Source organism: Myotis myotis, unplaced genomic scaffold, assembly GCF_014108235.1.
Source record: "Myotis myotis isolate mMyoMyo1 unplaced genomic scaffold, mMyoMyo1.p scaffold_m19_p_4, whole genome shotgun sequence".
NCBI lineage: Eukaryota > Metazoa > Chordata > Mammalia > Chiroptera > Vespertilionidae > Myotis > Myotis myotis.
This window is the reverse complement of record NW_023416346.1, coordinates 123466157-123492347: the sequence shown is the minus strand read 5'-3', so window position 1 is coordinate 123492347 and position 26191 is coordinate 123466157. Positions and strand designations below refer to the sequence as shown.

The 26191-nt window shown below is 44.7% G+C and overlaps 1 protein-coding gene across 5 annotated transcripts in view; it reads right to left on the bottom strand.

The window, feature by feature from the left end:
- Nucleotides 1–564: 564 nt before the first annotated feature.
- Nucleotides 565–26191, bottom strand: part of RAI2 (retinoic acid induced 2) — a 67129-nt gene continuing 41502 nt past the window's right edge. For 2 of the 5 annotated variants that reach the window (XM_036305794.1, XM_036305795.1), the window contains exon 2: nt 565–2944. In XM_036305794.1, coding sequence (XP_036161687.1) covers nt 1331–2920 — 1590 coding nt within the window. In that variant the 5' untranslated portion in view covers nt 2921–2944 and the 3' untranslated portion in view covers nt 565–1330. Of the gene's footprint in view, nt 2945–3554; nt 5957–20555; nt 20689–26191 lie in introns of those variants that run through there. The other 3 variants (XM_036305798.1, XM_036305796.1, XM_036305797.1) reach the window with 3 other exon arrangements.

Below are 26191 nucleotides of genomic sequence, written 5' to 3'. Positions count from 1 at the left end.
CTCTGGTGGGTGCTGTCCTGTGTGTTGTGGGATGCTACCCACCAGGTGCCAGCAGCACCTTCTTCCCCAGCTGTGACAACCCTAAGTATCTTTAGGCATTGCCAGATGTTCCCTGGGGGCCATGACCACCCCCAGGTGAGAACCACTGTGCTAAACTAATAAGAAATGACTTTCTCTTCCCTCTCAGAACCTACTCCCAAATATCTACCTAGGGCCCGGAATACTGTACTGGTAAGACATCTCCACATCCACCAGCAACAAATTTTGCTCTCTTTCTGAGTGGCCTTCAGTAATATATTTGATTTTCAAGACTTTTGGTCATTCAGAAAAATGCTTTTATTGCCCTTGAAAATAAGGTCATTTCCAGCTAAAAACCATCCTTTTAGAGAAAGTTCAGACACAGAATTTTACACACTAGGGCAGGGGTGGGCAAACTTTTTGACTCAAGGGCCACAATGGGTTCTTAAACTGGACCGGGGGGCCGGAACAAAAGCATGGATGGAGTGTTTGTGTGAACTAATATAAATTCAAAGTAAACATCATTACATAAAAGGGTACGGTCTTTTTTTTTTTTTTAGTTTTATTCATTTCAAACCGGCCGGATCCGGCCCCAGGGCCATAGTTTGCCCACGGCTGTACTAGGGTCTCTGTAAACTGGAAGTGGCCTTGGATACTTGAAACTCAACTCCTCCAACCCCACACCCTTTGCCACATTTTTACAAATGAAGAAAGTGAGAGCTAGAGGGGGAAGTGACTTGATCAAGGTCATACATATTCCTAATCCTCTGTGTGTGGAGGCATAGGCCAATAGAATTCTCCTTTGCCCAACATGCCTGAAGAGCTTAGGTCTCTAAACACAGAGAACTTGTAGTGCTTTACAAGCAACAGCTTAGGCCAAACAATGTCAGTTAAGGAATGCAAAATTTAAAAATGATAGAATGCTGTAACCAATTAGTGCAAACAAACATTTATTGTGAAATATTCAGCCTACCCTTTATTAGGTATTACATCATCAAAGCACTTTGTGGCAATGAAAATAGCTTTTTTACCCTTCTGATTCACCCAATATTCCATTAAAGCTGCAAAAAATGTGCAATTTGCTTGAAAAATAGGTTGCTCTTATTTACTCATTTGTGAAAAGTCAAAAATAAAAAAAAAATAAAATGATGCTAGCTTACAGGGCCTCTAGAGCCAATTCGCCTTCCTGCTTCCGAATTACCCCCCAAAATAATTAACAAAGATAATTTGTTTTAAATGACTTTTTATAAAACCAGTGCACCTTTCTCCATATTATAATCATAAAATTAAAAAACACACACACGCACATTATTTACTTTCTTGGAAAAAAGGTGGCCAGCCGTTGTTTTTTGATCGGGAGCATGTGTATTTCCTGGGAATTCATTTTCTTGAATTTTATGCTCCGGCTTTTGACAGGTTTCCTAAGGGGCTCTGTGTTTCCCATGGACTCTTCTCCTTGACTGTTGATGTCGTAGCCCTGAAATACGGAATCTTCTCTTTTGAAGGAGAAGTTTTTGGTGGACACGCCCGAGAGGCCTTTGATCTTGCCACAGAAGATAGTAGGCATGGCATCTTCCACCGAGACAATCACCTTGGCTGCCTGGGAGTTGCTCACCATCTCAATGTTATTTTCAGCCTTGTCCTCGCTGTTGGACTGGCTGGGCTGGCTGAATGGCTGGGTGGTGTCACTGCTGCCCAGGTGGCTATCCATCATGGCTGAGGCTTCGTGGGGTGTGGCAGGGGCAAAAGGCATCTCCATGCCTCTGTGCAGTTTCTCCTGCACCTTGTGACATGAGCTGTCCACTGACCTGCTGCTATTATACAGAGTCTCAGGGGGAGGCTCAGACTTCCGGCGGGTTGCCAGAGACAGGTCTAGGGCTGCATCCTCCTGGCAGATTGGGGGACTGACTGCGCCAGCCTTGAACCAGGGCACTGACTTCATGGAGAGATCCAGGGCCTCATTCTCACTTCCCATCTTGATGACTGTGTGGCGGTTGAGCTGGAAATACTCCTTGGGCTGGAGGATGTCAAAGGGCTTCAGTTCCTCCTTCTCCAGAGGGGTCTGAGTGCCTTTAAAGGGGTGTAGGCCAAAGGAAGATGGCGGCTTGGATAAACTGGGGCTGAACTTGGACTCAGAACTCTGAGGCACTGGGATGGGGATGGGAATGGGGATGGGTACAGGCAAGGGGACAATCACAGGGTAGGGCACCAAGAGGGTGGCTGGTGGGACCAGGGGGGACAAGGGGGAGTTAAAGGGCTGGGGGGGCACAGGGGCATATCCAGGAGGAGGCTGACAGGGTGGGGAGCCAAGAGTGCTCTGTGAGGGAAACAAATTCTGGAGCACAGCTTCAAATGGCAATGTGGGCTCCTGTGGCTGGCTGGGGATGCGCAAGTCCAGGAGCTGGGGCTGGGCCTCGGGGTCCTCGGCTGCTTGGAAGAGGTTGTTGTGGATGGCACTGGAGGAGCATGGGGCCTCCTGTGGCAGGACCAGAGGGGAGTTGAGGTGCTGAAAGACATGCTGCTCCAGCACCACGGGCAGCTGCACAGGGCCCTGTGTGGTCATAACATAGGTGGCATTGCCATTAGGGTTGAGCTCAGGTGCAGAGCTTCCCTCCACCTGCATGTGAATGGGCATCACCACCGGGCTCTCCCCAAGGCACAGGGGCTGCAACACGGTGGCCGCCACTTTTAGAGCCATGCCGCTCTGGGACTCAGCTGGGGGGTTCAGAATGGATGGGGCCGGCACCGTCACCAGCGCCTTCTTTACCAGGTCTGTGGAGTTGATGTTCCAGGCCTCTGTGGTGATCAGCTGGGCCATACCATTCTCCAGTCTGTTATTGGCCAAGGCAGGAGAGGAGTTGGTCATGTCCATGGAGAGGTTCTGTGATTGCAGATCATCCATCACTCACCTTTGATGTCACTCAACCTGAAACATAGAACACACAATATGAATTTTCCTTCAGAGACAATTTATAATTGCCCTAAGAGCTATCTTCACATCTTTTAAAAGTTTCCATGTCTTAGTTAACCATGGAGTACACCCATCTCTCTATGTATACATACATGTTATAGGCATTTCCTAATATATACGAACACACTGATGTGATCAGCTGTGCATGAAGAGCTCCAATTTAACAGAGGATTTTGATATAAACAGAGATGATGTAATGACTAAATTGCTAAGTGGGGTTAAACAGAGTATTTTAACCATCATACTCAGCTTATATGTTTAGCCTTCAACAGACACAAAGAGTCATTCCACTTTGCTATATCAGACAGTTAAGATATGCAGAGATGTGACTTGTTCAAATTCAAATAGGCAGTAGAGTCTGTCCTTTCAGAAAAAACCCCCACCACATTAGACTGTTCTATGAAAATGGAAGAGGGCCATCCCAAAACTGTAATTGAAATTTTTTTAAAAAAAATTAAAAACAAAACTCTGCAGTAATAATTATTCCAAAAGAGGCTTGATAAGGGGAAGAGCCGTGCGCTTAGACAAGAGAGTCATTACAGTTGTCTCACCATCTCCCTCTTACCAGTGACATCCCCTTTCTTCATAATTTTCCACCAGTGAAGATGCAAAACTTGCATGAATGCTCATAGGATCCAATGTCACTTTCGCCGCCATCTATTTGATCTGTGACCTCTCCTAACGTCTAGCTGTCAAAAGGAGGGGATATTGATGATTCTAGGGCTGGAGAAATGAATCACTTGTTGGAAACAAGCATCCTCAGAGGTGAGATACACTCCCTTAATGTCCATTGCACTGGCCACTGGAGAGGCCAAAGAACCCAGCACAGGTGCTTCCTGAAGGAAGCAGGGCTGCAGCTGCCAATATGACTCTCCATGGAAACACCTCCATATTTAGCCTGGTTACCATGGAGAAGGCAGGCACCATGTATAACTCCAGGATCTGTGCAGCCCTGGAGTCTGGTTGGGATCAATAATAATTCAATAATCCTCAGTCTCACTCTGCATCTCTGATTCTAGACCTCACCTCTCTGAACTGTATAGACTTTAGTCCTGTGATCATCTAGTCTTTCCTTGCTCACCACCAAGTTACCAGCACAACCTCAAAAACAAGTAAGAGAGCTGGCCCAGCACACCATGGGATTGGAAATAAACAAACAAGACATTGCTACAGGAAGCATCTTTAACAAATGAACAACTCTGTGATGTTTCTAGATCATTCAAATGTGTCACATGCAGAGAACAAGGAGTTTCTGTGAAGCATGAGGAGGAGAAGGCAAGAGGAAGGATGCTATGCAAAGCATCACTTTGTGGAGAAAGACTGGTGGATGATGCCCTTGGCAGGGATCACTGTGGTGCCTCTGAGGAAGCCTCCAGAGCCTGACTCTTTAGGGGCAAAGTGCCCTCTGGAAACCACAAGGTGACCCAGCATGCAGGCCAATAGTGCACTTGGGGCAGAGTAGGGAGGCAGCCTGTCCCCAGGAAGATGAGGGACCTTGCCCAAGCTGCAGTGCCTGTTTTTCCTGAGAGGAATTCTCCCTGATTCAGTCCAAAAAACACCATATTTCCAATACACCATCCATTCATTGCTTCATTCATTCATTCATTCATTCATTCAACTAACCAATTAACTTGTTGAATGCTTACTGCATACCAATACTTTCTGGGGGCTAGAAATGCTGTCATGGGCCAGACAGACAAGGTTCCTGCCTTCAAGTAGATCACATTCTAGTGTGGACACATGCCTTTGATTAGACAGAGATTTGCTAGCATGAGAAGGCATCAAAATTATGCCAGAAGAGGCAGCAACATCAGCAGAACAAAGCTTTGTGGCCTACTCGCTAGCAGCCCTGCGAAGGCCCTGAGAACCAAAGATCTCCTCCAGTAGGGTCTGCCCCATCCCTCCTACTGGCCAGAACTATCAGGAAGTGGTGAGAAAAGGCTGAAGAGAAGCTGGGTGGGGTTGGCAAGGACAAGGACAGCAGTCAGAGAAGGCACCCATGACCACCCATCTGGGGTAGCTTCTAATGACCTGCAAGGGAAGTCACTGAGAGAAGTCATGTTCTGTGTTTCCTGTGGGCTTAGGATTAATCAAGCAGTGAAACTGTTTTTGTCATCATGGGCTGTACCTATCCACCCTTCCAAATGTGGTGGCCTCCTTCCCTCTCTGCCTCCCTTAACACTCCCCCCACCAAGGGAGAGACAGCAACTTCTCAATGCCTCCTTTCCCTGCTCCTGGAATACACATTCAGCTTAGGTGCCAGCTTTCATTTCTTCCTGCAAAACGTCACTCCTCCCCCTGTCTAGCCCTGGTACTAGGCCTGCAACTTCCCTGGAACCTTCCTGCTCAAAATGTGAGGAGGATTAGAATTCAGGGTCAATTCCAGGCTCCTTTTTCCTGTGGAAGCTGTGAGGGCCACAAACACCCTTCCGTGCATTTCGTTTCTTGGCAGAGAGGCCCCTGTAGTTCTTCATTCAACACCAAGTGCAGTTCCCTGCAGAGGTGTGTGCGAGAGAGTGCTTGAGAATAACATTTATTCAAAGTAGTGGCCAGGTTCCTTCCAGAAAGTCATTGAATATTTGCTCATCTTTTTTCTACCAGGGACTTCCTCAGTCCCTTTTGTCAGGGAAGGAGCTGAAGGATCCCCAGAGTTCCTATCCCTGGGCAGTGAGTGCAGCCCAAAGAGGCTATGGTTATGTTACAGGATGGCTAGGAGGCCTCTATTTTCTCAGCCTGTTTCTAGTTACCCATCTACCACATCCTGCCTTCCTGAGACAGATGTCATGTGGGTGGGAGGGTAAGTCAGTATCCATGAGTTCCAGGGAGGCCATCAGACCCCCTTGCCAGGGCCTCAAGTCTCTGTGAACAGGGCTGAGGCCAGATGGATTGCAGGACAGGGCACAATGCAGTGGGGGTGAGCAGTGTGCACCTTAAGGCCAAAGGGACAAAATCTCACTTCCGCCTCCTTCCGCATGATAGCTTTGGACCTGTCTGATGATTCAGCCAATGGAAGCCCTGAGAGCACCCTAGCCCTTTCTCCAGAAAGCCACCCCTTGCTGATATTGCCTTTCCTCCAGCAGAGAGTCCCAGCTCTCCACCATGTACCAGGTAGGTACCAGGTACTTCTTTCTCTCTGCTCCTCCTGCCCTGTCATTCACCCTGCTAGTAGGCACCTTAACTAGGGGACAACAGATGGGGTGGCCTGAGTGCACCCAGTATGGGCAGAGCATGCCCTGAGAATAACAACCAGCTCTGGGATGCAGGTTCAAAGGGTAAGTCTCTCTCCCTCAGATGAGCCATGAAGTAAGATAATAACTAGAGAGAATGAGAAGGCCTGTCCTCCATGCTGATGAAGATGGGGTGTGGGGTGCGCAGAGAAGTTAGTCAAATCAAGGAGTGTTTCAAGAGCCACCAACTAGTGCTCAAGCAGAAGGAGGCAGTGATTTCTTCAGAGGCTACCGGGGACATTTTATTTGGAGTTTTAAAACATTGTTGGCAAATGGATTTAAATGAAGTCACCCACCCATTCTCCTGTGCCCATTACCACTAGGAGTGTGGGGTAGGTTGGTTAACAAGGCAGCATGGCAGTGAGAAGTGGGCAATCTGGATCTGCAGGTTTCAGGAGACTCTTACCCTCTTGGCCCTTGGCTGGGGAGGGAGGGCTGGGGACTAGGGGTTGGGTGCAGCCCAGTGTAAGCCACGTGCCTCCTGGATGGAGATGCTGAGGAAAAGCCTCAGGGCCCAGGGCAGATGGGGAGTTGGGGCAGGACTGTCTGGGGCAGCAGTTGGGTTCAGAGACCTAAACCCCTCATCTTACTATTACAAAGAACTAAGTGTGCCAGGGGTGGATTATCCCAGGATCTGCCCCTCAGTCTGGAGTGCTCTTTGGCCTTTGCCATCACCCAGAAAACTCCTGCTCACCTGTTAGACTTTGGGGTCTTATCCTCTGAGACATCCCCCAACTCACTGAGCTCCCACAGAACCCAGGCTTATCCTTGTCTAGTCCTGACCTTCTCTTCATACTGGGATTGCCTATTTACTTGTGTCTTCAGGAGGAAAGCACTGTCTCACCACCTCATCTTCATATCTGTACCTGTGAATAGCAGGTGCTCAGAATGAAGGAGAGCATGAATGAATATCTATACCCTTCTGAGCTTGGTCTTCTCATGCCCAGGCTCTTGTTATAGGCCCACCATTTATAGAATCATGGCAGTTTAAGACTGGAAGGGGCATTAAAGTTTACATTTCTATCCTCTTCCTGACTCTTTTTATAGATGAGGAAACTGCAGCCCTGAAAGGCTAACTAAAACTCCCCTGAGGCAAATGAAAACAGATGTCACCACACTCATTGTGGAAAGAGCAGAGGGCCAGGCCCCACAGGAATCATGGAGGGTAACATGGCAGCCACCTACTTCACCAGCCAGTAGAAGCCTCCAAGGAGACAGTGGATGCAAAAGCACTTTGTGGACAGAAAGAAGTCCGACAGGGGTGAGTGTTTATGAATTCATCCTGGGTTCCTGTGTTTCTCTGACATACCCAGAAAAAGAACCAAGCAAAGCCACATGTGTGCTGCTTTCCTTATAAGGAGTTATAGTCTGAAGAAGATGACCTGAGGTCTAACTTCAGTCAGTGACCCACCCTGCTTTTGAGCCCCACCAGACATTCCCACCAGCCATGCCTACCTCTCAGGCCTGCTGCTTTCAGAGCATTGCACAAAGCACTCATTTCACTCTATGGGCCTCCATATAAGTGGACATTTTTATATGAGGATTCATTTATGGCTTAATTTAAAAAGTGAAAACACTTGACCACTCAGATAAATTAACTATTGTCCAGGTCCTAGAGTCCATCTATTTTCTCACTGTGGGCATTTGACACTTTCTAACTCACACACACACACACACACACACACACACACACACACACTCATACACACACACAAACAACCTAATACTCTCATTCTTAATGCCTTCAGCCACATCCTAAATGATCTCATGGGCCCCTGAAATGCCTGCACAAACTCAAACTGAAGGAACTTCAGAATGTGACTGTGAACCCCCACTGATCCACGGTAGGGTCCCTGAGACTATCCCAGGCAAAACCTGTTTCTGAGGTGGAAATTGGGACAATGGCACTGGGACATGTTGAGAATCTCTCTCAAAGATCATGTTCCTGAGAGGGGACTGATTTTATTTTGTGATTTGAATGCATTTGCACCACAGAAGCAGCTATCAAGATGACCACAAGCCCCCAGTCCACAGCAGAAAGCACTCCTGCACAGATGTTTTAGGAATGGGTATTTGGTATGGTGGGCAGGGGTTAGTTACCTCATAGCAACTCAAGTCAGAGGCAATTGCCTTCTTGGGGGCCCTGTGAGGACCCTAGGACTACAGGAGTGAGGTCTCTGGAAAAGTGAACTGAGCCTCAAGGAAAGCCATCTTACTGATAAGGGCTATCATGGACAGATTCCACCCCCAGAAACCAGCTGACCCAGTGTGAGCTTCAAAGTTTCCTCCTCTGGCCTCTATCTCAATATAGGAATTCTGGAAAGGCCTAGGTCTCTGGCCCTGCTCCTGGTGATGCTCCCTTCAACCCCAATGGCCTGTTGATGTGGCCTGCTTTCCTCTTCCACTAAAATAAGCCTCATGTAGGTTTTGTACAGCAAGGTAATTTTTTCCCTCTAAAGCATTTATATATATATATATATATATATATATATATATATATATATATATACACACACACACACACACACACACACACACACACACGTATATATTCTGATAATTCTCTGAAGATAAGTGTGTTCCAACTGTAGAATCTTCACAGCTTTGCTTTGTGGAGCCTGTAGGCAGTTATCAGTCACTTCAGGTCAAAATTGGGTCATCTCTAACCTTGTGGCTCAAAATGGGGTCCTTGGAGCAGTAGCAGCATCTCCTGAGAGCTTGGCCCCGCCCAAACATCCTGAATTGGAATCAGCATACCAGCAAGCACCTGTGATTTGTGTGCACATTAAAATCTGACACATTCTGGCTTAGCATTGGTTCTCAGACATGGCTGCAATTAGAATCACCTGGGAACTTTAAAAAAGACTGATACCTGGGTCCCACCACCAAGACTCTGATTTAATTGGTCTGGGGTACAGCTGAGGCATTGGAGTTTTTTAGGACATTGGGGATTTTAAAAATTCCCTGGGTGATTCTAATATGTAGTCAAGACGGGAACCCTTCATCCAAAGGCCAGAGAACAAGGCAGCTGGTCAGCCAACCTTCTTCTTTGTGGCTGACCTTGCTTCATGCTTCACAGAAAACACAAAAGCCATCAATCTCAAACTCCCTCAAGTTCCCCACAGGCTCACAGTGTCTCCCCATGTCTCCCTACCCCCAAGAGAAGATGAGATGACTTCCCTGGGACTCTCTGATAAGAATCCTACCCCCTTCCAACAACACCCTATTCTGAGTCTATTTTCTACTTTCTATCTTGTATATCAGCTATATTCTCAATGACTGACCCAATTCTATATAAAAATTACTAGCCACTTACTAGTAGTTAAATAAACAAAACGTAAGTTTCATCATTTAATACAACATGGATATGGTTTCACCATTCAGGACCTGATATGCACTAAATATCTAATAGGTAATTCCAACTGGGTTAAAAATGCTTTAGCTCTCCCAATAAGGTGTAATAAATGTCAATTGCCCCAGTGATTACATTTTCTGAATTTTAGACATCAGCACAGGGGCTTTCTACTGAAGCTGTGAACATAATTTACCACATGAATGTCTTCCCAATTTGTTTACAATACAAAGAATACACTAAATAGTCACCCACTTTATGGCCAATTGTTTTTTACACCCAGAGATCTACACAGCTTTCCAAAAGGAATATGACTACCCAGGTTAGCTTTGAAAATGAGCTCCCTGTTAAGTAAACATGTTACTTAATTTATTAAAATAGTGGTGGCCATGCGGTTTATGACTTAGTGTCACCTTCATGAAGATGAATAAATAGTGGCTGTGGGGAAGTTCTGTCAGAGAGAATAGAGTGAAAATCTTTGCTTTTATGTAATACTGGTGAAAAAATGAAAGAGGTGGGTAATTCAGACAGAGGAAGTGGTGGGCATCATGAACTGGCCAATGACACCAGGGAACACTAAGGCTTTCCCAGAGAGTGGGGTAAGATAATCCGAGGGTTTCCATAAAACTTAGTTACGTTCATTTTATGACTTTATCCTTTTTATTCCAATTTTCTATTTTATGACATATGTAATAAATACAGGAAGACATATAATTTAATAATATGTTGAAGGGATGTGCAATTCTTTTTTCTGATAGGAGTGCAAAAGTGAAAAAGTTGCAACTCAATTAGAGAGATGATGCTCTCAAGACCCAGTGAGAGTTCCAGGGTCCCCCTGCCTGAAAAAGTCTTGGGGTTATTGGTCCAGTTTACTCCTATTTTTCAGAGCAGGAAGCTAAGGTTTGGAGGTTATATGAGGTTCAGAGATTGTAGAGTTCATAGGCTCCACGGACCTTGCTCCTTCAAAAGCCTGGTCCCTCACCCATGGCTTTGGTTTCAAATTTCACTTGAGCCTAAGGGGTCCCTTCCTAAATCTCTATCTTTACCAGCACTGAACACCAAAGAATGTGAGATGTTCTGATTCAATTGTCAAAATGTCAAACAGATTGTTCAATGCTTCTTTGTCTCTATATCTATTTCTGTTCATCAGTTTCTGATGTTCATTATATTCCATAAATGAGTGAGAACATGTGATATTTATCTTTCTCTGACTGTCTTATTTCGCTTAGCATAATGCTCTCCAGTTCCATCCATTCTATTTCAAATGGTTAAGAATATAAGGATATCAATGGACACAGACACTGGGAGAAGGGGGAGGGCATGGGTTGGGGGGTAGGGGAGGCCAGGGGGAATAGGGGAAAAATGAGACATATGTACTACTGTTTGTAATACTTTAAACAACAAAAAGAATGTCAAACAGAATTTTATGGGTGAGGTTATTGATGAAAAAAAAAAGATGAAATAAACCCTTGAGTCTGTGATACCTAATAGACAAGAGATTGAAATAGAAGAGATGAAATTCAAGATACATACTAGTATACACACAAGCTTTTTATGACTGTGGGAAAGAGATTTTATGTCCTGGGACTCAGTTTCTTCTGTAACATGGGATATTGCCCTACTCTCATGGTGGGGTGGAAAGTTAACTCAGGCCTCCCAAGAGTAGTGTCTACTGAGGAGTCTACTGAGGAGTAAAGCGTAGCCTTGTAGGAATTGCTGTGGACCATGAAGGATGGGTAAGTTAAGTGTGGGCATTCTGGGAGAATTGAGAGAAGAAGGAAAGTACACAAGCGGGTGGGGGAAAGGGCAAAACTGGGGTGGGTCTGGCTGGGCCACTCCCATGACCACTAAGAAGACCCCTCCCCCACCCTTGGAACTTTGAAGGCTAGGCCACAGGGGTATGAGGGGAGCAGCTTGTAGGGAGGGACCAGGAATGCTGAAAACTGAGACATTGGAGAACTAAGGTGGGTTCTTCTCAGAGTTCTGGTCTGTCTTTAAACAAGGTCAGTGGAGGGAAGGCTGAAAGAAAAGGAGAAGATAAGAAGACCTCTTCAGCTTCAGTCAGAGCAAGGTCTGTCTCTCTTGGGACTAACCTTCCCATTGCAGGGCAGTCTCTGTGGGTTAAAGACATCCTACTATATGCCAAATGTACCTACTATGTGGTCTCTGCTGGGTCTCAGGTTAGGGCTGGGCCTCAGCAAGTAAATAGTTTTGTGAAAATCTGGTTGAAAAGAGAAATAGTAAAGCTGTACAAATCAGAAGAATACAGGGAAATTTTCACAACTAGAACCAACAGCTCACAGGCCTGGTTTTCTGTTGGTGGCCTTGACTGGATTCCACCAGAGCACAAGAGGGATATAGGAGACTGCCTTGCCTCTTTTCTCACCCAGGTGGAAAGTGTGAGCTATCTTTGTATTTCTAATCTCATTTCATATTCCTGATGACCTCCAGCCTGCTCACAAAGAACCTATGGCAACCCTGGGGCCTTGCAGGCCTGGGTGTAGGACTAAAATAGGGAACCAGGTTCACATCCGTTCATTTATTTATCCTTTCAAAAATTATCTGAGGTGCACCAAGGAAGCATAACAAAATGCGGAGACAAAGAAACAGGACAAAATTGTCAATGGAAGATATAGAGTTCAGAACCACACTTTTAAGGTCTCTCAAGAACTGTTTAGAAGCCGCCGATAAACTTAATGAGATCTACAAGAAAACTAATGAGACCCTCGATCTTATATTGGGGAACCAACTAGAAATTAAGCATACACGGACTGAAATAACGAATATTATACAGACTCCCGACAGCAGACCAGAGGAGTGCAAGAATCAAGTCAATGATTTGAAATGCGAGGAAGCAAAAAACACACAACCGGAAAAGCAAAATGAAAAAAGAATCCAAAAATGCGAGGATAGTGTAAGGAGCCTCTGGGACAGCTTCAAGCGTACCAACATCAGAATTATAGGGGTGCCAGAAGATGAGAGAGAGCAAGATATTGAAAACCTATTTGAAGAAATAATGACAGAAAACTTCCCCCACCTGGTGAAAGAAATAGACGTACAGGTCCAAGAAGCACAGAGAACCCCAAACAAAAGGAATCCAAAGAGGACCACACCAAGACACATCATCATTAAAATGCCAAGAGCAAAAGATAAAGAGAGAATCTTAAAAACAGCAAGAGAAAGAAACTCAGTTACCTACAAGGGAATACCCATACGACTGTCAGCTGATTTCTCAACAGAAACTTTGCAGGCCAGAAGGGAGTGGCAAGAAATATTCAAAGTGATGAATACCAAGAACCTACAACCAAGATTACTTTATCCAGCAAAGCTATCATTCAGAATTGAAGGTCAGATAAAGAGCTTCACAGATAAGGAAAAGCTAAAGGAGTTCATCACCACCAAACCAGGATTATATGAAATGCTGAAAGGTACCCTTTAAGAAGAGGAAGAGGAAGAAAAAGGTAAAGATACAAATTATGAACAACAAATATGCATCTATCAACAAGTGAATCTAAGAATCAAATGAATAAATAATCTGATGAACAGAATGAACTGTTGATTATAATAGAATCAGGGACATAGAAAGGGAATGGACTGACTATTCCGGGGCGGGGGGGGGGGGGGGGGAAGGGGTGTGGGAGATGCGGGAAGAGACTGGACAAAAATCGTGCACCTATGGATGAGGACAGTGGGTGGGGAGTGAGGGCGGAGGGTGGGGCGGGAACTGGGAGGAGGGGAGTTATGGGGGGGAAAAAAAAGAGGAACAAATGTAATAATCTGAACAATAAAGATTTAAAAAAAAAAATTATCTGAGTACCTACTGTGTGCCAAGCAGGCATTTCCTATTCCTCCACCCTGGCACTGTTTTCTTCATAGGCTCATTGCCCTCTCTTGGCTCAATTCCCAAATTGGTATTCTGCCAGGGTTATTTGCTCCTAACAAGGCTCCTTCAAGGCCCAATTTTCTTGCAGAGGTAAAGGAACAGTCTCTAAAGAAGAATGTTAGCCCTTAGGCAGCAGCAGAAAAATACTTTGGTGCAGGGACCTCTCTAAGATATAGGAGAAATGCTTATTTTCCAGAGAGGGCTGCCTCTGAAACTAAAGGAAAAGAAGTGCCCTTCTAAAGTCCTGGTGAACCTCAGCGGAAGGTGAGAGGTGCATCTCAGAATCACAGGAGAAAAACCATGAAGAGCTGTTGTGTGGTAGGGCACACTCACTTGGATAGTGGGCTGTGAGAGTCAGTGAGTATCTGTTCCTGGATCCAGCCAAGGCCTCAGAGCCTTCAGCTGTACATGCAGAACCCCCAACAAACCTCAGGTGCTGCTGCCGGAGCAGCCATCTTGTGCACAGGCAGAGGTCATATTTAAGGTCTCAGGCCAAGGTCTGTTGCCTTAAAAAGCTATGGGGTTTTTTGGGAGATTTATCTGGCAAAAGAGAAACCTCTTATACACGGAACAAAGAAGCAGGGTGAAACCTGCTTTTGGAAGAAAAAAAAATACTTCTAATTAGATTGAGATTCAAAGGTTAAATTTTTGTTCTGGGAAAAGGGCTGTTTATAATCTCGTGTCATTAGCAGGACATTTTCCAGAGACTAGTGTGCCAGAAATAGAGTCTAAGGGGTCAACTAGAAGGAAGGGGTGTAGATTTGTGAAGTACAAAGGACTGGAGTTCAGATTTTCCCTTTCTTCTAGTGCATGTGGGCCCCTCACATCACTGGCACAGAAACAGTGCCAGCCTCATCCTGGACACTGTGTCCCCTGTGCGAGTGGTCAGAATTACAAGCTTTGAACTCAGACAGACCTAGGTTCAAATTTCAGCTCTGCCTACCTTTTTGAGCTGTGTAACCTTGGGCAAGTTAGTTCTAAGCTTCTGTGAAAAATAGGGATTAAAAAAGAGCTGGGGTGGTTGTAGGGAATAACCTATGTAAAGTACTTGGCACAGTGCCTGGCACATGGAAAGTGCTCAGTAAAATATGGCTATCATCATCATCACCATCACCATCACCACCACCATCATCATCATTATTGTTGTCATCTTATCACCAGAGCCATTGCCATCATTATCAGATCCACTGCTCAAATTTCCTCTGAGCATCCTAAGTAGCATAATGATCCCAATAGGTTTGTACATTCAGTTCCCAAGTTAAACCCTGTTTGTTCAAAGATTCATTTTAAAATCAGCTGCTAAAAACTGGGAAAACATTCACTAAAGAATTAATGTTGCATTTGATGGTAAGGTTTCTACAAAAACTCACTTAATCCCCAACATAGCTGAAATATTGAACATTTACATTGAAAATAGAAAGCCATTGTTTACAGCATTGGAAATGAAAAGGAAAATAATTAAATATTAAAAAAACCCCTATTTCTCATTCAAACTGAAAGGCTGGGGAAGGAAGAAGAGGTAGCCAGAACCGTTTGTATCTTGAATATGGAGTCACAAACATGTTGGGGTCCAGAATGAGCCTCCTCAGAATGCATCACCTTGGCATGCAGATTATTTCTAGCTGAAAACAAAGTCCACCAATTTAAAGAAGAGATTTTTGGTTTGTTTGCTTGTTTTTAACCTCTTACTTTACCTGCCTAAAGAAAGTCAGGTAGCGCTAGCCAGTTTGGCTTAGTGGATAGAGCATTGGCCTGTGAGACCAAAGGGTCCCAGGTTCAATTCTGGTCAAGGGCACATACCTCAGTTGCAGGTTCCTCCCCAGCCCGAGCCCTGGTGGGGGCTTGCGCAGGAGGCAACGAATCGATGTGTTTCTCCCACATGAATATTTCTCTCTGTCTTTCCCTCTCTCTTCTACTCTCTCTAAAAATCAATGGAAATATAAACTCTGGTGAGGATTTAAAAAAAAATAAATAAATTCAGGTAGAAAAACCTGCTTCAGGAAGGGAACCTCAGCCTATTCACCTCAGCACATAGGAACTAAGTGTGGCCAACAGGGAGGATCCAAGTAAGTCTGTTTCCCATTGTTTCTGGATGGCCTGGCAAGAATTTGTTTACCAAATATTTACTCCTTCTCATCTACCTGTAAATTTCCTGCTTTCCCTTTGAAGTCCCAGACCCGTGCCTCCTTCTCCTTAGTCTAGAATGGTAGATAAGACTGAGCTGCCCAATGTATCCTGGGGTCCCATATTTTTAGGGAACCCACATATGCACATATGTAAAAAATTTGGTCATTTTCTCCATAACATAATCTGTCTCATTTTAATTTCATTATTAGACCAGCCAGAAGAGCTTCCAAGGGTGAGGGGAAAAGAATTTTTCTACCACCACAAGCATTGTAAGTTTCTGAAGTTACTGCTGATTGGCTATGATATATAATTTCACTTAGATCCTATAGTTTTCCTTCTGGTTGTTGACAAGAGGGGCCTAAGTAGCTCGTCTCTTCTGCTCAGAAGTGGGATTAGGGTCATTTTTTCACTCACAAGAGGAACAAAAACAAGAGCCGGGTGGAAGAGGAGAGGAAGAGGGTAAGAACAAGAGGAAGACAGAAAACAAAGATATTTTCTAAGATAATTGGCCAAGAGTTGAAGGAAAAAGGTGGAGAAGATTAAAAAGTATGTGTAAGTCCAAATGAGGAAGAGACTGCTCAGCTGGAAGTGGTAAAACAGATATAGGAAGCTATATTGAAAACACCGAATGAGCATTATTCAGCTGGCCACAAGAGGACGCTGCTGAGCTACAACAGTTGGTTACTGCGCAATGCTGTTGGGGGAGAGGTGGGAATGGAGCTTCTTAGTAGAATGAGAATTGGGAAAAATATGAATGTGTTTACCAGTGCTAGCAGGCACATAATGAAAGTGATCCGAATTTGAGGGAAGCTTCTCCCATGCTTTAAAGCCACCAACCACATTCACTTGTGACTTAGCTGTTCTGTCAGTCCTAGAAAACACACACACACACACACACACACACACACACACACACACACACGTATCTTTTTTTGGTGCCTAATCTTTATTTTTGTCTATCTCTTACCCCTCCTCGGGCAGTTAGAAGTGGGGTTCCCCCATCAAAATTGGGTTTTCTAGAAAGAAGTTAATAAACTCATTCTCACTGAGGTCTGTGACTGATAGGTTCTGGAATTATGTTTCCTTTATTGGCATAATAAACATAATGCAATCAGTGATAAAGCTATGGACAAACAAATGAAACTCTAATTGAGGGGTTTCAGATACCAATCATGGGGTGGGACCTTCCTAATTGTCTTGAAATCTCTCCATACAGACAAGAGCCTACAACTATGACCAAGTATGCTGGCTCCATTAAAAGGCACTTGAGGTTTTAAAAAGGGATGTGACATAGCCTCAACCTGTAAGCACTCATAACTAAGAGACGAAGTGAATGCAAGTAGGTTCTTCATTCCCTTATAGACTCAATCCACAAACACTGTTCACACACCAGGAACCTCATGAGTATGTGCCTGCAGGGTCCAGAGATTTTAGCAGTATCTGTAATTGTCCTTATGTCACAGTACTTTATGGTCTTTACTTACCCTGTTACTGAACTGGCTACCTCCTGCAACTCTGGTTTCTGTCTACCAGACTTTTATGCATAAGTTAGGGGCTCTCAAAGGATTATCTCTCCCCCACACACCCTCTACCCCATGCACAACATGCTACTGCAGTGCTACAGCCACAATGGAAACTTAGACTATCACCAATAATGGTAGACATGGTGAGGAGGGTAAAGAAGGAAGCTTGGCTTTTGGTGAATCCAACTGGCTAGTTATCTTAGTAGGGTTCCTCCCACAGACTTATTTGACTGAAAGTAATTTATTTGGGAGAAGATCACAGAAAACACCAGTAGAGTGAAGCAGCGAGACTGGGAAAGGGCTCATCAGTTTTCCAGGGGGGTGCTGGGAGACAGTGGAGAACACATGCCTTGGAGTTGGTACATATATTCACCAAAACCCATCCATTATTGATCAAGGGATGCTCCTGGAATGTGTGTCAATTTATTGGCACTTCCAGCTAGCCCAGCATGCAGGCCTAGTGTGCTTTTGAGACACACACAAAGGAAGTCCTCAGGGAGAGTCACAGGTATTTGCAGTAAACGGGGATATGGCAGGGGTGGGGAACCTTTTTTCTGCCAAGGGCCATTTGGATATTGATAACATAATTTACAGGCCATACAAAATCATCAACTTAAAAATTAGCCTGCTATACTTGGTTAAACATTTAACTCACCCCTAATGCCTTGGCAGGGCCAGGCCGAATGATTCCATGGCCTTATACAGCCTGCGGGCCAGACGTTCCCCACCCCTGAGATATAGAGTCCCATGGGACATAAGGGCAAAGCACCAACCATATTTGCTTTACACCAGCCATGCCCTAGAAAGTTCCAGTGGTTATTATGTGATGACACAAATGTCACCAAGTCAGGCCACCATGGCAAGGTGTTTCCCCAATTGCTGATACTTTCTATGACCTCTGTGAAGAAGACACTCTGTTATGATAATTTCCAAGCCTGGTAAGACAGAAACCAGAGTTGCAGGAGGTAGCTAGTTCAGTAACAGGGTAAGTAAGGACTATGAAGTACCATGATGTAAGGACAAGTCCAGGTACTGCTAAAATTTCTGGACCCTGGAGGTACATACTCATGAAGTTCCTGGTGTGTGAACAGAGGCATCAGTTCACAAGAAGTGTGCCTTGAGATCCCATGAAGAACCAGGCACAAAAGGAGGCCAGGGATGGCTCTCTTTCCAAAAGCAAGATGGTTCAGAGATTGACTGCTTGGCTAATGTGTTCCTTTGGGGCCCTCAAGAGAGTTCTTTTAATCATATTTGTGCTGGCTAGAATGTAAGATGTTCCTGAGATGAGTCACAGAAGGAGTGTCTCTTCTGGTGATCTTCTATTCCAACTCAGGGACCAAAAAACAATCAATAAACATATACTACTTCGCTTTATCAGCTGCACACTGCCTAAAAATAACAATAATAATAACCTCAGCCCAAGAAGTACGAAGACAATGCAGGAAGAAGAGGGTGGAGAGTGCTCATCTTTTAAACAGGGAGTCTGCTTTCTGGAATTGTTTTGTCAAAAGCACCCCTCTGGCTGGAGGTGAGCTCTCTCAAAAGCAGAACAATGCATTATGAAGAATCTTAGGGTTGGTCAGTCTTTTGAAGTCTAATGAACTCATTATATTTATTATTTTAAAGCAAGTATGGTGGATGCAGCTAATACAGCATAAACAGCTTGGGTGGGGCAAGTAAAAGCTGCTGTGTAACATCTGGCTAGCTGTCAATGAAGATTATAGGTATTATTTCCTATTTTCTTTGGTAGTGGAGAATTCTCCTGGAACGTATGCTTGTACTCCCATGGTGGATGAGTTGAAAGAGGTTAGTTATTGTCCCTCTAATACCCAAGGCGGATCCCCAAAGCAAGATTCATGGTGATCCTCCTTTTTCCTCACCTGCTCCACATCTGAGTTCAGTCATTAAACCTTTATTCCTGGAAGTGACATGTGAGCTGGGCCTTGCCACATGGGTAAGATTTCAGCAGAGGAGATGATGGAGTGGGGGTGGGGCAGAAGTGTAGGAGGAAAGGCACAAGAGGAAAAGTGTGGGACTGGGCAGCTGAAGCACAGGGCTGGGGAGGGCTTGAAGGAGAGACAGGGTACTGTGAACATTAGAAAGCTGTCTGCCTCATCCAAAGGGTGTTACAAATTTCCATTCAGCAATTAACCTTGTGCCCCAAAGGATAACTAACTCAGCCAACACAATTTTGATGTCTTCAGAGGTTCTGATGGAGGCCATAATGCAGTACTGAGGAAAGTTGAGAGGAGGAGAAAGGACATTAATTGACAGGGCTGTGCTAGCTCCTCCTTCTCTCTCTCCTCTCTTCTACACACACAAGATTATATAAATAAATGATTTATTAAGATTTATTTATTATGTGCCAGGCACCCTGCTAGGTATTTTACATTCATTTTCTCTTCTCAATTTCTCAGCAACCCAGCAGATCAGTACCATCTTGGTGTGAATTGGTTTGTAGGTTTTTTTGGTCCTTTTTTCCCCCCAAACAGATCTGTGAGTCCCCAGGTATGGTTGTTTTGATGGGAGGGAGGGAAAGAGTTTCCTAGAATGTGGACAACATTCAATGCAGAGAAGGCAGGTCTGGGGTGGTAAGGAAAAGATAGGGCAAAGGTTCCTGGCTCCATATGTGGGGGCAGGGGAGGCAGGAAGGGAGGAAGAAGGGGAAGTGTCTTCTCACCTCTAGCCAGAGCCTGGAATTCCTTGATCTTCTGTACCTGGGGCAGGCCAAGCCCTGAACTTGCCCCTTCACCATTATCAGAGCAGCCAGCCATTACTCACCCTGAAGGACACAGGTACTCTCATTTCTTCTTGGAGCCCAACTTTCCCTTCCTACACCTCTGGACCAGCTTGCATCCCAGTCAGGGCTTCACTCCCAGCCTCCCCAGGAATATATAGGTTGGGGGAAAAGTAGGTTTACAGTTGTTCACATGGAAAATAATACAATAAATGCCCTAGCCGGTTTGGCTCAGTGGATAGAGCGTCAGCCTGCGGACTCAAGGGTCCCAGGTTCGATCCCGGTCAGGGGCGTGTGCCTTGGTTGTGGGCGCATCCCCAGTGGGGAGTTTGCGGGAGGCAGCTGATCGATGTTTCTCTCTCATCGATGTTTCTGGCTCTCTGTCCCTCTCCCTTCCTCTCTGTAGAAAATCAATAAAATATATTTTAAAAAAAGAAAATAATACAATAAATAATAACACTGTAAAAGAATAACCTGTGTTTCACACACTCACAATTGTAAACCTACTTTTGCCACACCTTGTATTTCATCTATGACTGTCTGGCTGGATGTTTACCATACCTACTTCCTCTTCTGCCTGCACTACATTTCCCAGACTCCCTTGCAGTTAGGGATAGTCAGGTGCCTGAATTCTAGCCAACAGAATGTGGGTGGAAGTGATGTGCACCACTTTCAACAAACCTTCCTTACATGGTGCTCTAATCTCTTTCTCCTTACCTCAGCTTGATGCACAAGAACCTCTTGGAAGCCACTTGTTGGAGATAGTAGAGCCACAAGATGGAAGGGCCTGCATAACTGAATCATGGTCTGAAGGAGAGCCACTGGCCATCAGGAGCATCCATCTGGGGCTCTATGTGAATGAAGAATAAACTTCTATTGTGTTTGAGCCCTGGTACACTTTCAATTTGTCTGCAACAGCAGCTATCATTACCTAAACTAATACAGTATGCAAAGGGAGGGCTGGGGGCACACTGACTTGCAGCCTCAGAGCATCTTGAACCCCACCAGCTGATAGCCAGACTGCAGTAGCAGCCCAAGTGCCCAGAACCCAATTCTGAGCTTCCATGTGTTAACTTTTCTGCACTAAAAGCACTGACATCCTTGGCTGTTCTTCCTGACTTGAATGGATTCATTAATATGGGTTCAAGGCCATTTTTTCCTGGTTCCTGCATAAATAAATATCCACTGAGTCTACTTCATTAGCATCCATAGAGCTAGTGGGGGTGGAGAGGGCAGGGGGTGTGGAGCTGCCTTCACAGAGCAGGAGGAGGCAGGCCAGCCAGCAGCCTTCTTCCCCTCCCCCAGCTCTGCAGGCAGCCCTCATCCATGTGAGTGGGTGGGAGTGGGGGAAGGAGAAGCAGCAGGGTCCTGGCACAACACAGGCAAACAGACTCCGGGGACCTGGCATGCCTGGCATCTGGCCAGAGGAAACTGCTAAGACCACAACACCCCTTTCTCTCTTTATTCCCTTAGATGTTTTGTTGTTTTGCAGAACAGGGAGGCCTGGGATTTCTGCCCTTTCCCCAGCCACACTGGAGTCTTTCTAGGAAAGATCCCTGTGGATTTTCCCTTGGGGGAGCACACCATCTATGGCTCAAGGATCTGGGCCAGCTTTCCCTTGGTGCCCTACATAATTGATTTCTTAGGCAAAAGACTTCCCATTAAATAGTAGCCTCCCCTTCCACCAACCACTGAAATTTCACCACTAGCAAGCTATTGCCTTGTGTTCAACATTATTGCCCTCTTTCTGGGTTCCTTTCCAAAACACCGATCTGTGTAAAGTCTTTGGGTCATTGCCACATTGGAGAGAATTGATCAGAACATTTTCTACATAGTAAGGGCGCCAGCACCTACAGTGGGAACATTTCCTGTCTGTGCCTTAGGTGAAGCTCTAACCCAGTCAGCCAGCAGAGTTCCAGTTATCGCTTCATTTCCATTAATGCTTGAGGCTTGGCTACAGAACACAGGGAAAATTATAAATGTTCTTTTGGTGGTAAAATGGGTGGCTTGCTAATTAATGTGGTGACTGTAACAAATGGGAAAATTTAGCAATATTCAAGATATATGGATAGCTAAAATATTTTAAAGGCATTCCCCATTTTGTGTGCATAGTGTTGGAAAATCCAGGAGAGCCAACAGCCAGCACTCCAAGGATGATTTTGATACTTGCCACCTAAGTGGTCCCATGCCTGGTAACTACCTGGTTTTGGAGGACTTCCAGTTGCCTACATCAACTAGAAGGTAGCAAAATTCTGCCTTGGAAATGTTGTCATATCTGTGTTAAGTGGAAATTTCATACAATGTGTCATCACAGCAGCTGAAAGGACAGCTGGCTGGGACTTCCTAGCACAGGCCTAGGAACTGGTTTGTGCAGTGATGGCGAACCTATGACATGCGTGTCAGAGGTGACACGTGAACTCATTTTTATTGGTTGATTTTTCTTTGTTAAATGGCATTTAAATATATAAAATAAATATCAAAAATATAAATATTTGTTTTATTATGGTTGCAAAGATCAAAAAATTTCTATGTGTGACACGGCACCAGAGTTAAGTTAGGGTTTTTCAAAATGCTGACACGCCAAGCTCAAAAGGTTCGCCATCATTGGGTTTGTGCCTGCTGGCTACTTACATGTCAGATTTCCACTGTGTGTGTGCAGCACAATTTACCCTGAGACTGGCTGTCAGTGTGATTCTGAGCTCCTTGATCAGGAGCCCCTCCCCTCTCCATTCTGAGACTCTGGCCTGACTCCTACGCCTGCCCAGCCTGGGCCCTCTGGGGCTCTGGCTCTGAGATTGCCCTAAAGCAACCCACAGACAGCCCTCAAGGCTGGAAAGATGCTGATTCAGGGACAGGATGATGAGCAGAAACCTCCTGTCTGTAAAAATGTAATACTTGGCCTTCCCTCCCGAAGGACCTTTTTAGTGTCTGAGCTGGTAGTGGTCAACATGCTTGAAAATTCTTTAAAATGTCTTTTAAAATTAAAAAAGCAAGGAATCATATCACATCCATTAGAACGATTAAAATTAAAAAGCCCGTAGCACCAAAAGTCAATGAGGATATGGAGCAACTGGGATTCTTGCTGGTACACTACTGGTAAAAATGTAAAGCCACTCTGAGGACCTATCTGGCAGTTTCCACTGAAGTTAAACAACTGCTACCCTCTAGGTCAGCAATTCCACTCCTAAGTATCTTCCCAAGAGAAATGAAAATATATTCACAAAACCTTGTACACAGATGTTCATAGGAGTCTGGTCATAAGAGCCACAAACTGGAAACAACCCAAATGTCTGTCAACAAGTGAATGGATAACATGCTGTGTGACACCCACCAGTGGACTTCTACTCAGCAATAAAAAGCAGTGAACTCCTGCCACATTCCATGACATAGATGAGCTTCGAAGACACTGTATTGAGCGAAAGAAGCCAGATACCAAAGTGTGCATGCTATAAAATTTCATTAAGGCAAAGTCCAAAAGCAGGCCAAAAAATGTATAATGATAGAAATCAGAAAGTGCTTGCTCTGGGGAGGGGGCAGGGGGAAGGGTTTTTCAGGGGTAATAGGAATATTTTATAGCCTCTTTCAGGTGGTGCTTACACAGGTACACACAATTGTCAAAACTGATGCATCTGACCATTTAAGAATAATTGGGTTTTATGTTAGTTATCCCTTGACTTAAGAAAAGAGACACTGAAAATATTATCAAACTGCAAAAAAGAAAAACAAACAAACAAACAAACAGAAAACAAAACACCAGAAGTGGTTCTGTGGTTCTGCACTGCAAATTGTGACCAAATCTGAGTACAGTGGAGGCAGGGGAGATGGAGCAGAGGCTGCTGGTGGTGAGGGGTGGGGGCACCGCCTGGGCACCTGCCAGAGGCCCTTTACGTCAGGTACAAATAAAGGAGGCAGCACAGTCAGCCCCCAAACAAACAAACTCTCAATGAAATAAAAGAACAGAGGCCCAAAGGAAAGCTGGCTCAAGAGTGTGGGATAGCTATCAGGCTTTGAGCCAAAACCACTTTCCAGGAAATGGCAATATTTTTGTGTTTGGGAACGGGGAGGGAGTATTAAGGCAAGCAAGAGCCAAAATGCGCTGGTCTTTGGACAATTGCTGCCCAACTAAGGGGCCCTGAGGAGGAGGCTTCAAAGTGCTGCTACTGAGACCTCCTCAGTGGGTCTCTGGGTGGGGCACTCAGAAAAGCCCAGGCTGGAGCAGAAGTTGGAAGTTTCTTAAGGGCAAAGGTCTCCTATTTTGCAAAGTGAAGAGGAATCTTCTATTTTCCTAGTAAGAGACCTGGCAGTCTTGCCCATTCGCCTTGTTCAGCCTGCAAACAGCCTAGGGCGGCTTTATGAGGTCCTGGCACGAGCATGAGCTTGCAAGTCAGGCAGGCCACAGACCTTGGCTCTGCCCCTTCAGAAAAGAAAGGCAAAGAAGTAGATCCACATGGGCTACTAATTTTCATTTTATAAAGATCATCTACTACAACCCATTTTCAGATGAGGAAACAAAGGCTTAGAAAAGGTGATTTGCCCCAGGCTAGCATCTAGTTAGGGGCAGGATTATGATTATAATTCTCCTCTGTTCAAAGCTCTGAGCACCTTCCAAGACAATGTGCTGCTCCTGGGCCCTCAAATGTTTTGATTTCCACAAATGCCTCTAAGTAATGAGGTGACAAATAGTATATTGAAATGGTGTTCCTCCAAGCAGAAGTTCTTTACTGAAAAAAAAAAAAAAAGATCATTTAAAGACTAATTAGGATTCTGACATTCTTTAATGGCCCCAGGGCCATGTCAAAATCTATGTGGATATTTTCAAGTTATTTTCTTATCACAGGTGATATTTATTCTCAAGAGAAAAATCAAGGATATGCTAGTGACATTCTTTGAAATTTGAGTTGGGTGCTATAATCATATAAGTAGAAGCAAGAATTTTTCTTAATAAACTACAAATAATTGAGAAATATACAAGTACTAGATAAATAATTTTACACATATTTTAATGCCATTCCTTCAGTTCAATAAATGACAAGAACTCTTACTCCTAATAATGTGCATGGAGATATTAAGGTCAGGGTTTAAAGGCTCACCTATTCTCTCCTTTCTTTTGAAACTCTGAGCGGGGTACAAGATAAAACTGGGAGAGAGAGTATGGAAAGACACTGGTGTAAGTCTCACCTGCATTCCCTCTTAAGCCTTCAGGGTAAATGAATTTCTCAAATCTTTTTTTCTCTTTGATGGGCTAATCCCTTCCTTCCAGGAGATTTCAACCCTCCACTCTGCGCCAGGTCTACAGCCACAGAGCCCCTTGCTGTTTGCATCTTGTGTCCGCACACTGATCTCTTAAACAACTGCAGAAAGGATGTCTAGAGAGGTCACAATTGCTGAATTTTGAGAGCCTCTGACTCTCCCTGGAGAATAAGCACATGAGAAGTTCTACGGATTTTCAAAGAGATCAAGTCAGACTCTTCTCAAACCATGCCCACACTTTCCTCTGTCTCTCATTTTTCTCGAGAGGAGAATTCCGAAATTGTACAGATGTAGTGCTAATGGCAGAGAGGCCTACATCTCTTGGTGCAGGTAAGAACCATCTGCTTTTAGTTACTGAAACTGTCTCCACAAGGCCAAGACAACTTAGTCCATTGGATGCAACTAGTGACTCAAACTGTTGGATGAGAAGCTGTTGACATGCCCTTGCTAAGCTCTCTGCCTTAAGCCACTGTTCGACATTGTGAAAGCGATGGGACACTGATGTACCCACACTCACTGCCCATATTTCTAACTTGAGGGGGAAAAAATACAATGCAGAAGCAGAACAAATCCAAGATAAATCCTCCTGACTTGTAGAGAAGAGCCCTACTTAAATGTAATAGATACCCAGCTCAGACTGACTGTGGGAGCAGGAGTAAGTTCCTTAACCTCTCTATGCCTCAGTGTCTTGATCTGTACAATGGGGGTGATATCAGTAAATATGCCGCAGGGTTGTTTAGGGGAGTAAGTGAGTTAACATGCAAAACACCTGGCACACTTAGGCACTCAATAAGGGTTATCTATTGTAATTATAATAAAGATAGGGAGTTAAAGACCCCCGCTGTGAAACACTAAATAAATAAGGTGAGAATTTCATTTTAAACTAAGCAATAAATAAGATGATGAAAAGAAGGTGCTTTTGCTTCTCAGCAGTTTTTAGCCTGTCATGGTGTTGGCCTCCCATGGCCCACAGTGGACAAGGTATGCAGGGGAACAGTAATTGGCATCAATCTGAAGTGTAGAGTTAAGAGCAAAACCAGTGGGGACCTGAGAGAGGGTTTTCATTAGGCCAGACTACCTAGGATAAAGGGTGGGGATGGACA